The following is an 11,734-nucleotide window of genomic DNA, read 5'->3' on the forward strand; positions in this document are numbered from 1 at the left end:
CTGACTGGTGAAGCTGTCCTCAATGAACATGGAAGAAACTTTTAAATAATAACTACAGTCACATTTCTTCTAAGTAGAAAAAGTAGCTCTAAAATCCAAGAAATTACAAATAAAGCGAGCTCTGCAGTGAAACATTTAATATGTTTTAGTATTCAAATGACAAATTCCCATTTATATGTCAAATTTAAAGCCATATGGTCTTGCTTCATTGGTCAGAATCTCTTAGTTGAGTTTTTGTCTCAAAATCTTTCAGTGTACAAACTTTTATTTTCTTTTATATTTTATCATGGATAAGTATAGGTACTGTAATGAAATTGTGATAATCACATCAACAGATCCTAATGATTTCCAATAACCTACATATATATCAGCAGTAGTCCATTATATGTCGAAGCCATTTGTCTCTGAAACATGGTTAATGTATGGGGTTCACCCTAAAACCTCTTGGTCATGATCCGGCTCACTGTCAACGAGCCTGCACTTTTTGCGGGTTTTGACTTCAGGACTTGTTGCTATGACAACAGCCCCAGATAATTTTTAAAACCATCTCCGAAGAACCAGAAAAAAAAAAAAAAAAAATCCAGATTCGTGTAAAATTGCAGAAAATTGTTTTCAAACGCACTGACGTCACTCATACTATCTCTTTGGAAACCGGAGCGAGTGACGCCATCCGCAAAGACTAAAAACACATGTGACGTAGAGGGCAAGATGGCGGCTCCCCTGTCCACGATGAAATTTTGGAAGCCGGGTAAGTCCGAGGAATAGGAATAAATTAGGCATTTGCTGCGAGTTTTTCGGGTTTGTATTTATTCACGCACAGCTGCTAACATGGATCAGTCAGTCTCGGTTTGACCGCAGCTTCCTTCACAGCAGCTGCGTGATATCTGCAGCCAGCTCAGTTCGCGTAGCGTTAGCTCTGCGGAATCCAAGTGTAACCTGCCAAAATAAAACACGCAGGCTATGAGGCAAAACAAAAAAGTACCACAATTACACGATTACATGCGATCAAAATGCCACTCGTGGAGGGCTTTCGTCGCGCATCCGTCTTCCATTTCACGGCATGGGCACTGCACTAACTCCTGGCTGCCATCCTCTTAAGTCCTCAGCCTGCTGACATTTAAATAAAACATCTTCTCCTCACTTTCCACCATCTGCTCTGCTCCAGGGTCTGAGGCGCCGGGGATCTCAGAGGAGCGGGAGCTCAACACAGAGACCACCGGCTCCCCCATCATCTTCAACCCGCACACCGCCCTCTCCATAGAGAAACAGCGGCAGAAACTCCCCGTTTTCAAGGTGTCACACCAACCTCTAAAATATGCCTGAGAGTAACTGTAGGGTAACGAGGGGATTGAATGTGGCCTAGCGTGCTGAAGAGCTGTTCTGTGATTGTTTCCTATCCAGCACAGAAACAACATCTTGTACTTGGTGGAGAGCTACCAGACTGTCGTCATAGTTGGTGAGACGGGATGTGGGAAGACAACACAGATACCTCAGGTTGGTATAATTCATCTATGCAACATTTTCGGCACCATTAAAAATATTCAAATTAAAACGAGGGAGAACTGGCGAGTAGCAATTGTTATGTCTACTCTGAAAATGCCAACGCATCCCCGTCATTTCAAAGTCACATATGCGACTAATCTTATAGCCACAAGGCACAACAGTGCCGCATTGGACTTATACCCTTCATGTGGCTGAACTCCCATGGTGGTTTTACATGCCCTTGTCTTGATGCTTACTAGCCTCTTTTTTTAAGCAGGCTTTGGACCACATCAGCTAGAGCTTAATTTATGCAGAATGTGCTGTTTTCCAACATCGATGTCTCTTTCTCCCGCTTTGTACTGTGCTTCTTTTTTGGATCTACCCTCTCTTTTCATCTGACTCTCCTCAGTACCTGCTGGAGGCCGGCTGGGCAGCAGAGGGGAAGGTGATTGGAGTGACACAGCCCCGACGAGTGGCTGCTATCTCTGTAAGAGCTCTGCTGATGTCCTATTACCGCTAGGCTCCTTCACTGTTTTAACGTCATTCCACTGCAAGAAGGAGGTCACACTGAAGGACACATGCCTGTCTCAGATGCTAAATCTTTCCCCTCTTTCCTCCTGATAGGTTGCTAACCGTGTGGCAGAGGAGCGGGGGGCCCTGCTCGGACATGAGGTGGGCTACACCATCCGATTTGATGACTGCTCCGATCCCCACGCCACAAGGATCAAGGTATTACCCGCCAGATGCGAGCACTTTTTCCTCTGATTGGTACCTCTCAGTCCTGAACTGTCCCTGTGTCCATTAGTTCCTTACAGATGGCATGCTGGTGCGGGAGATGATGGCTGATCCTCTTTTGAAGAAATACAGGTACATGATTGCAGTTAAGCCATTAAATAGGCAGTCTTCACAGCAGATATTTTGACTTGCCATAGTGTGACGGTGAGCCAACGTACACTCTACCAGGACCCTTCAACTAAAGCAGCTAAACGCAATTCAGTTGTCATTTATTGTGCTTTTCATACTGTGACATGTCAAAATGTCTTCTTGTCATAGGTAATGTAAACTTGTTTTTTGTTCTCAAGACTTGGTTGGATTCAGTCTTGGTAACTCTAATGTTCTTTGTTGTGCTGTTATCCTCAGTGTGTTGATACTAGATGAAGCACATGAGAGAACCCTGTATACAGACATAGCCATTGGTCTACTAAAGAAGGTAATGTTGGCTGATGCTGTCGGTGGATTAAAATTACGCTGTACTATTTAATTTAAGCTTTACTAGCCATGAAAATAATGTTAGAAAGTTGTGACTTCTTTTCTCTTTTTACCCCGGCTCCCCTTCCCTGTTCCCACGGTTACATTTTCCCACTTTCCTCAATAGATTCAGAAGAAGCGGCGAGACCTGCGGCTGATTGTGGCCTCTGCCACTCTGGATGCCAAGGTGACTGCATCATTAAGATGAACAGATATGCTTGATTAGTGAGAAAAGAGAAACAAAGACAGACACAGGGAAAGTTGATGTCAGGTCAGATCACATTGTACTGACATCTGCGATACACTGATGAAAGAAAGACACAATCAGGCCACGACTGCGCTCAGCTTTAAACAAGTCAGCTGAAATGCCCTATCAGACATCTACTGTACTTTCTGTTTAAAGAAAGGCTTTTATCTACACACGCAAATTATTTTGCCGTACTGCAGTACTAAGTTGCCTACTTAGCACAGGACAGCAAGAGTATTTTATTGCTTTGCTGCTGCGAAAAATTTAGAAAATGCTATTTATTAAAAAAAAAGAAAAAAAAAAAAAAGAAATCCTTCCTTAATGCTGTCTTTACCAACTATAATATCACTTTCATCTGAAGAAATTCTATGACTTCTTCAACCTGAATGAGTCTGGGGATCCGAACAAGGATACATGTGGTATTCTTACAGTGGAGGGACGTACCTTTCCAGTGGACGTCTTCTACACTGTCAGGTACTCAACACACATAATCCTGTCTCAGGAAAAACTGTATGTAATTTGTAAATTTCTTTTTAAGTTCTAAATGTCTTTTGTTTGTTCTCAGCCCTGTCCCAGACTACGTGAAGGCCACAGTGGAGACAGTGCTGAAGATCCATGAGACAGAGGATGATGGAGATGTCCTGGCTTTTCTTACTGGACAGGTTAGTGGCCATAACTTTTAATACCACTCAACCTTTATTTAATAACTTACGTTTGACAGAAGGGTATAGATTGTGCCACAGCCCTCCATTTGTTGTTTTAGTACTATAGTGTAGTCTTTTTTTTCCCTTCTTTGTCTTAATTATCTAATGATCTTTTTCCCCCTAGGAAGAGGTGGAGAAGGTGGTGTCCCTTCTGCAGGAACAGGCAAGGTCTCTGTCACGATATGGCATGAAGAAACACCTGAGAATTTTGCCCATGTATTCTGGCCTACCGTATGCTGATCAGATGAAGGTCTTTGAGAGGGCACCTTCCTCTGTTCGCAAGGTAATTCCTCACTTTATTTCTGTGCATTTTGTGCAGGTATAGAGAGGAGAAATTTGATGTAAAAGTTTGCATATTTTATAATATATAATTTTTTTTTTTTTTTTTTAAGATGTGGAAACACACACAAAAAAGACCCAAAAAGATAAAAATATAAAAACACTAGCATGTGTTACACTTGCTTACGGCACTTAAATGAGATGTCATGGATATTCATTCATCACAGTCCTTATTATAACAAAAATTGCACATGAATTAATGTGGCCTCTATTGCAGGTAATTCAATCATATTATGTGAGAATCAAAGAAATGAACACACTTTTCTAAAAGCATAGAAAATAAAAAAAAAACGCTAATATGATGTGATGGGAAGAGGACCTCCTCCACAGTATAAACACTGCAGACAGGCGCGTGACATAAGAAGTAACAGTAGCCACTAAAACTGTGACATCTACAACACATCTGACTTATTCCTGTGTTGCCCCTTCCAGGTTTTGGTGGCTACTAACATAGCTGAGACCTCCATCACTATAAATGGAATTGTATTCGTCATCGACTGTGCATTTGTGAAGCTGCGAGCCTATAATCCTTGCACTGCCATCGAGTCGCTGGTGGTCACCCCCATCTCCAAAGCTTCAGCCAGTCAGAGGGCTGGGAGAGCCGGACGAAACCGACCTGGGAAATGCTTTAGACTTTACACAGGTATGTGAGAGTTTGCAGGAACAGATGAAAGGTGATTAGTGTAAAATATCGTCTGTTAGAGGACATGTGCATAGTTAACATTTGTGGCAAATTGTTGTAGTCTGTTTTTCTGTCGCTCTTTGTCTTTCCCTCCCTGAGTTTCTTATTGCCTATGTTCCTTTCCTCAGAGGAGGACTTTGAGAAACTGCCTGCCTCTACTGTGCCAGAGATGCAGCGCACCAGTTTGGCCCCTGTCATCCTGCAGCTCAAAGCATTAGGCATCGACAATGTGCTGCGGTTCAGCTTCCTTTCTGTGAGTAGCCACTTTGCATCCACAGGGTGGCTGTGAATAGTTCACCCACTGTGAAAGGAATTGTACTTCACATTTCAATTTAGTGAGAGTGGCCCCTTGCCTTTGGGAAAAAATTCATAGAAACCATAAAATTAATGAAGCCATTGTCTGTCTTTGCTTTTGAAGATTCTCAATCATTCCGTCTTTTAGACCGAATATTGTAATATTGGACTAAACATGCATTTTCATTTGTTATAATGTAAAAGCCTCCTCCAGCTCAGACCATGGTTCAGGCTCTGGAACTGCTCTACGCTCTGGGAGGTAAGAAACAAGGTGGTCAGCAGGGTGGTACAGTAAAAAATACATTCAGTCCTTCAACTGCAAGAATAGAGTTCAAAATTGTGCGTTGGCAAGCATCTATGAGCTAAGGTGTCCTTGCACAAGATGCAGAATCTTAACCATTTGCATGTCTATTGGCAGGTCTGGACCATTACGGCCGTTTGACTGATCCCACGGGTGTGCGGATGGCAGAGTTTCCTCTCAGCCCCATGTTTGCCAAGATGCTCCTGGAGTCGGGAAACTTCGGCTGCTCCAAAGAGATTGTTACGATAGCAGCAATGATGCAGATTCAGAATATATTTGTTGTGCCACCCAATCAGAAGAAAGCCGCTGTAAGTGAAAAACAGGCTTTCAAAAGGAGCATGTTGTTCATTTGGCAGAAACGCTTTGTCAGCATAAGAATTATCCCATTTTTGCCATCTCACCCCGCAGGCCCGAGAGCATAGGAAATTTGCAGTCGCTGAGGGAGACCACCTCACCATGCTGAATGTGTATGAAGCGTTCATTAAGGTATAGTGTGTGTGCATATGCATATGGCTCAGTCAGTGGCAGAGAAACACGTGGGCCTTTTGCGAACCTCGCAAATGTCAGGGATAAAGTTGACTCTAATCAAGGCTACGCGACTTTGCCCTTTCTTTCCTGCAGCACCAGAAGAGCTCCCAGTGGTGTCAGGAACATTTTCTCAATTACAAGGGCCTGCTGCGGGGCGTGACTGTACGAGAGCAGCTTCGTCGTCTCATGAACAAGTTTAAGGTGCCACGGACTTCCAGTGAAGGCACGTGTGTGTCATGTTTATCTGATGAAATGTGTGTGGTCGTAGCAGCTGAGTAGACTGAATGACAAGTTCCGACTAGGTAGTGATAGTAGCTGGTGACCTTTGTTTTCTTCAGCAGTCTGTTTTTAATCTTATTAATGTGTGTCCTAAACAGGTGACCCTGATGTGATCCTGAAGTGCATTGTATCTGGGTTTTTCGCTAATGCTGCCCGCATTCATCATTCCGGTTCCTATAGGTGAGAGAGCTCAAGGCCAGTTATCACTCCTCTATTAGATGTTTCATGTTTGCTAGTAAAGGAATTATTTTTTTTATTTGCCCTCGCTCAAATCACATCCCACTCCCACTCTCTTTTTTTGCTTTGCAAGGACTTTACGAGATGATCGGGAGCTTCACATACACCCCAACTCTGTGCTTTTCGGAGAGAAACCTCCAAAATGGTCAGTGCATTTTCCTTGCACATTATGCTACTGTGGTGTCACGAATGTGGTGTCTTGTACAATAAACATGGCTTTCTTTAGCTGCTTTATTCTCATACATTCATGGTATGCGAATGTTTAGGTTTTTCTATTTGAAAATGTTTCCAAGAACTACACTTAAAGTGTCCTACATTGTCTCCTCTCCAGGGTTGTCTTCAATGAAGTGGTGCAGACATCAAAGTACTACATGCGTGATGTGACTGCTGTTGAGTCGTCCTGGTTGGTTGAGTTGGCCCCTCACTTTTATAAGCAGGCTAAGGTAGGCCAAAGAAAGAAACCCCACGCTCCAGCTCATTATTATTTGGCCTCAACTGTTATGAATGATCTGAAAAGGTCAATTCAAAATAGCTGAAGCCCCAGTTGTATTTATCTGTTAAATAATGTCTGTTTCTTTGTTTTGTTCATGATCTTCTCTGAGGTTCTGACGGCATCATTTATTTGGTCGCATTTTCCTGTCTCTTTTGCCTTTCAGCATGGTTCTCTGGCCAGCAAGAGATCCCGGGTCCTCTGAATCTCACCATCATTTCACCATTTTAAGAGGGGGAGACTCATTGAACTAAATGGAGAAAATCCCTCAAGTTGCCACTGTGCCCCTCTCCATGTCATTGTATATAAAGATGTAGTATATTTATTGTCAATGTCCACCTGCACAGCCCCTCCACACCACGTGGCCATGCTAGAATGGGATTAAGTAGATATATTTTTAGTGCTGAAAGCAATTGAAAGCGTCTGTCTTGCTTTTTGGCAGCGATGTAGTTTGTATTTGATCCGTGAGAGTAAATGATGATGAATGTGAGATGTGTCCAGGCTGTGCCTGATGTGTGTTCATTCAAGCATGGTCATGTATTTTATTCATATTGTATATAGCCAAAGCAACTTGAGGTCCAGGGAATGACTCCTGTGCCAGAGGCCTGTCCTTATCTGGTTCTAGGCTTTATTATTTTTTTTAATAGCTGTATTTTTTCCAGATTGCATGATAAATAATGGGAGACGATAGAATGTGAGGTTTTTTTCTCTTTGAGAGAGTTATGGTTTAGTTTTTTTGCTTAATCCCCCCCCCATAGCCTGGGTGCCTTTTATGTTTTTAATTGGTTCACTTTAACTCCAATTTAATTTGAGCTCCTAACCTTTCTGTATCTTCCCACAGAATGTAATGGTATATATTTTCAGACATGGAGAGGGAAACCCATTTCTTTCTTTTTTTTTTTCAGTCAACTTCAGATCTTACATCTAATAATGATACTGTGAAAGTACTGTTTTACTTTTGGATCCTTGTTTTCCACTCTGTATTGCCACTTAACTACAGTCTAGCTCAGACGTAGTGGCCTTGTCACCACTCTGTGCCAGTTTTCTTTATCAGCCTATTTCACATTTCATTTTCAGATGGAATGTGCAAATACACCCAAGCATTGTAAATGAAAAGCTGTGAAATCAAAATTTAAAATGAAGTGCCATTTCTCGCTGTGACAACATAAAGTGCATTCAGACATGTATCCAAAGCCTCAAAGAAACAGTAGCATTTATCAGATTCCAGCCTTTCTTTGGCCATCGTAATTGCCTTTCCTCTTATGGTTTGTCTCACTCCTGAGCAAGGCCGTATTATACTTTTCTTTCCTTGTTACCATCAACATCTTCTACCTGTTGTTCAGTAAAATGGCCAGTTACAGTATTTGTGATTTCCATTCCATATAGACTGCACGTGTCCTACATTTCTGCTTTTGTCTTTAGTTGTTCTTGTATAGTTTTGTTTGTCTTCAGAGGTATTTAGCCCTGAAAGCTTCAGTGAGCAATATATTAAAGGTTTGTCATTTTGCTTTGCTGGGGATGTACTTTCAAACCAGTAAGGTCACTATCACCCAATTTTACTCCTGCCTGCATGGTCTTCTGTAGAACTTGTTCATGAGGTTACAACTGTAGATTCGGTGAACCTGTAATCAAACCACAGAACACACCATACAGTAGATAGATAAACCAACTCTAATTAGATGGACATACAGATGTACCAAAAGTACTTTTGCATGTTAAATAGTACTCTAATGTAGACCTATACACTCAAGATCACCTCGTAGACTTCCTGCAAATGAAAACATTTTCGGGATGACTTGTTTATTCTCATTTGTGCTGATACTTTTAACTATGTATGCAGCCAAAGCAGTATTCTGTAGACCTGTGTAGCTGCTCACCTCTAAAAACTGTCCCCTGCCATTCTTCCTCACGTCCTCAAATAAAGCCTTATTGTCATGCACTGTTAGCTTTTGATTTCTTTATTCACCGAACTACTACGGCTCTTTTTATGCAGTGTACATCTTTGCCAGGTGGTGTCACTGTTGTACCACGATCAGGGCCTTAACCAGAATGATTCAGAAAGTCGTTGGAAAGTGTAAGTGAATTTTATTTCTCCATTGAGGTAAGTGTTTAACTTTAATGGTTGTTCATGCTGAAAAAAAAAAAGTTAGGGTTGTGTGCCATCAACCCATTTGGAGATACAGTACGATGTGCATACGGGTCTTACTGCAGTGATGTGTTGACATGCAATAGGTAAAATAAAAACTGTATAAATAGCACAGTAATAATTTAAGAACACTGACCACAGGTGTAGCCACTGATAGTTAAACAAAATCCACATTTGGCAGTATTAATGAAATGCTCCTGTCATGTGCAAGGCTGAAGCAATTTTTAAAATAATATGTATATCTGTCAATATTTCTGTCCTGTCCTCCCACTTGAAGGATGGATGCTGGTGGTACCAATCAAGAAAATGTAAGTGCGGTACATGGCACCTTTGCCCCTTGTCGCTTATGCAAGACCATCAAGACTGTTCATCCACGTGTCATAGTCCAGGATGGACATGGGAGTGAAGCACCCTATGAAAAGGCATTTATTCGGCGTTAAAATAAAACAAAACCAAACAACAACAAAACCAAAACAAACAAACAAAAACATCCACCAGTGAGACTGGACTACCGGAGGGCGACCAGTGGTGGGGCCCCAGCACTCCGGAGCCCCCAAAAGCTCCAGACTCTCCATGCAACACCGAAGCACAACAGTCAACCTAATCTCGATGCCCTGTCTCTGAGAGGGTCCCTGTGCAAAAAGCTAGTTTTAAGACCTAATCTATTTCCGTTTTGTGCTTATATGTCGCAAACCCCTAAGTTACTGTGATAAATTAAAATAGCACAGGGCAACTCCGGGACCAGGTAGCACTGTAGCATTAAAAGACCCGACTGGCGGGCAGGTGAAGACCTCAGCGGCCGCTCGGGTAAGAAAAACCGAGCACATCGACAAGCAGCACAAAAGTGAGCGAGAAAAAAAAAACGCGCCAACCTTACCCGGGCGGTAACGTCTCCCGAAGCTGTTGAGAAGTTCACCTGTTGACGGGTTCGCGTATGTTAGCGTTTACCAGATAGCTTGGTGGCGACTGCAGCCCTCGCTCTGGTTTCCCTCGCAGCTAGTCGGTGGGCTGCCATCTTCGTTTTGATTCGGAAACACAGGCCCACTCTGGGGGTATTTGGGTCACAAAACTTTTTTCCTCATTCGGTGGACGGAGTGTTTTTGTTGTTTTTTTTTCCACCTAGGTGGTTAGAAGAGTATTCGGGGAAATCCAGTGATACCTTCAGAACAAAGGTGGGTGTTTATAAACGACCTTCTGGGGTTTCCAAACATGGCGGGTTATTTAATTTCTGGAGAAACCTGTGGTTTGTTGGGGGGGTTTATTAGGCACACCTAGCTAAAAGTAGTGCACTCCAATGAAACAATCCCGCAATAAACCCTACCTCCATGATGTTTACAATGTTCAGCTTTTGTTGAAACTGTATCAGAGAGTTGTTTCAATCTTATGGTCAATTTGGAGGCTGCAGTTTGTGCTGTTCCATTATATTTATATCAGTGAGGTCAACAGCACCACAAACTACATCCTCCAAAATGATCATATAGTTGAATCAACACAACAGTTTAAATAGAAACTGAACATTACAACCCTCATGAAGGTAGGATTTATTGCAGGACTGTTTATGTTGGACTGCATTATTGTTAGCAGCTCTGCTATTTTGCATAGTTAATGTTAATTTAATAAAATGTCCAAAGTAATTGAACAACAACAATGACAAAAATGCTTTCAAATAGTGAAATAAAAAATACAGACATGAAATGTATGCTTATTGGCACCCTTTTGATGAATTTAAATTAGTTACTCAAACAAAATAAAAAGAAAATAAGACTCACCTGTACTTAATTTTCAGTGTTTACATGACCTGATTTAACCAATGAATGATGGTTTTACTGCATAAAAAGGGGCTGATTGTTTCCAGTCTCTTTTTCACAATGGTGAAGACAAGAGAGCTGTCTGAGGGCATCAGAAATGCTTTTATCAAAAAACATAACGAGTCCAAAGGCTAGAAGGCAATCGCCAAACATTTTGAAATCCCTGTTTCAACAGTTTGTAATGTTATCAAGAAGTTTCATGCATAAAACTGAGACACTTCCAGGGCGTGGTGCTAAGAAGAAACTCAATGAGAAAAGTTGGTAAAGTTGTGAAGGACTGTAGAAAAAACACCACGCAAGACATCTAAAGAGCTGCAGGCTGACCTGGAGCAATCTGGATTGGTGGTTTCAGCCCGTACCATATGCCACACACTAAACCAAGTCAGGCTCCATGGGCAAAGGCCAAGGAGGACACCACTATTAAGGAAAGGCACGAAAAGGCAAGACTAATGTTTGCAAAAACTTTCATAGATAAGCCACAGTCTTTTTGGGATAATGATCTGTGGAAAGATGAAACCAAAGTAGAGCTCTTTGGGAATGCAGTGCATCAGTTTGTTTATAGACGATGAAATGAAGCCCATAAGGAAATGAACACACTACCCACAGTAAAGCATGGTGGAGGCTCTATCGTGCTGTGGTGCTGCTTTGCTGCGTCTGGCACCAGAGGCATTGAATGTATCAAAGCAATCATGAAATCAGAAGATTTCATGGCATTTTAGACTGAAATGTGTTACCCAGTGTCAGAAAACTAGGTCTGAGGTGAAGATCTAGGGTCTTTCAGCAGGACAACGACCCAAAGCACCCATCCAGCAGCACAAAATAATGGTTGAAAATTAAAAGATGTACTGTTTTAAACTGGCCAACAACGAGTCCTGACCTAAGTCTCATTGAAAAGCTTTGGAGAGAGCTGAAATCTGCCATTGCAAGAAAGACTCGTGCAAACTTAAGA

At 42.0% G+C, this 11,734-nt stretch overlaps 1 protein-coding gene across 1 annotated transcript; it reads left to right on the plus strand.

The window, feature by feature from the left end:
- The first annotated feature begins 642 nt into the window (after positions 1 to 642).
- On the plus strand, positions 643 to 8,339 carry dhx35 (DEAH-box helicase 35). The gene is made up of 21 exons (XM_040153615.1): positions 643 to 748; positions 1,166 to 1,293; positions 1,402 to 1,494; positions 1,892 to 1,969; positions 2,107 to 2,211; positions 2,288 to 2,349; positions 2,623 to 2,692; positions 2,858 to 2,917; positions 3,339 to 3,451; positions 3,543 to 3,639; positions 3,806 to 3,964; positions 4,453 to 4,663; positions 4,831 to 4,955; positions 5,201 to 5,255; positions 5,415 to 5,605; positions 5,706 to 5,783; positions 5,919 to 6,048; positions 6,203 to 6,284; positions 6,415 to 6,486; positions 6,673 to 6,784; positions 6,998 to 8,339. Exons 1-21 carry the CDS (start codon positions 709 to 711, stop codon positions 7,034 to 7,036), a joined length of 2,100 nt encoding a protein of 699 aa, XP_040009549.1. The 5' UTR covers positions 643 to 708; the 3' UTR covers positions 7,037 to 8,339.
- Positions 8,340 to 11,734: the final 3,395 nt, after the last annotated feature.

This window comes from Xiphias gladius, chromosome 18, assembly GCF_016859285.1.
Source record: "Xiphias gladius isolate SHS-SW01 ecotype Sanya breed wild chromosome 18, ASM1685928v1, whole genome shotgun sequence".
In the NCBI taxonomy this organism is placed as follows: Eukaryota; Metazoa; Chordata; class Actinopteri; order Istiophoriformes; family Xiphiidae; genus Xiphias; species Xiphias gladius.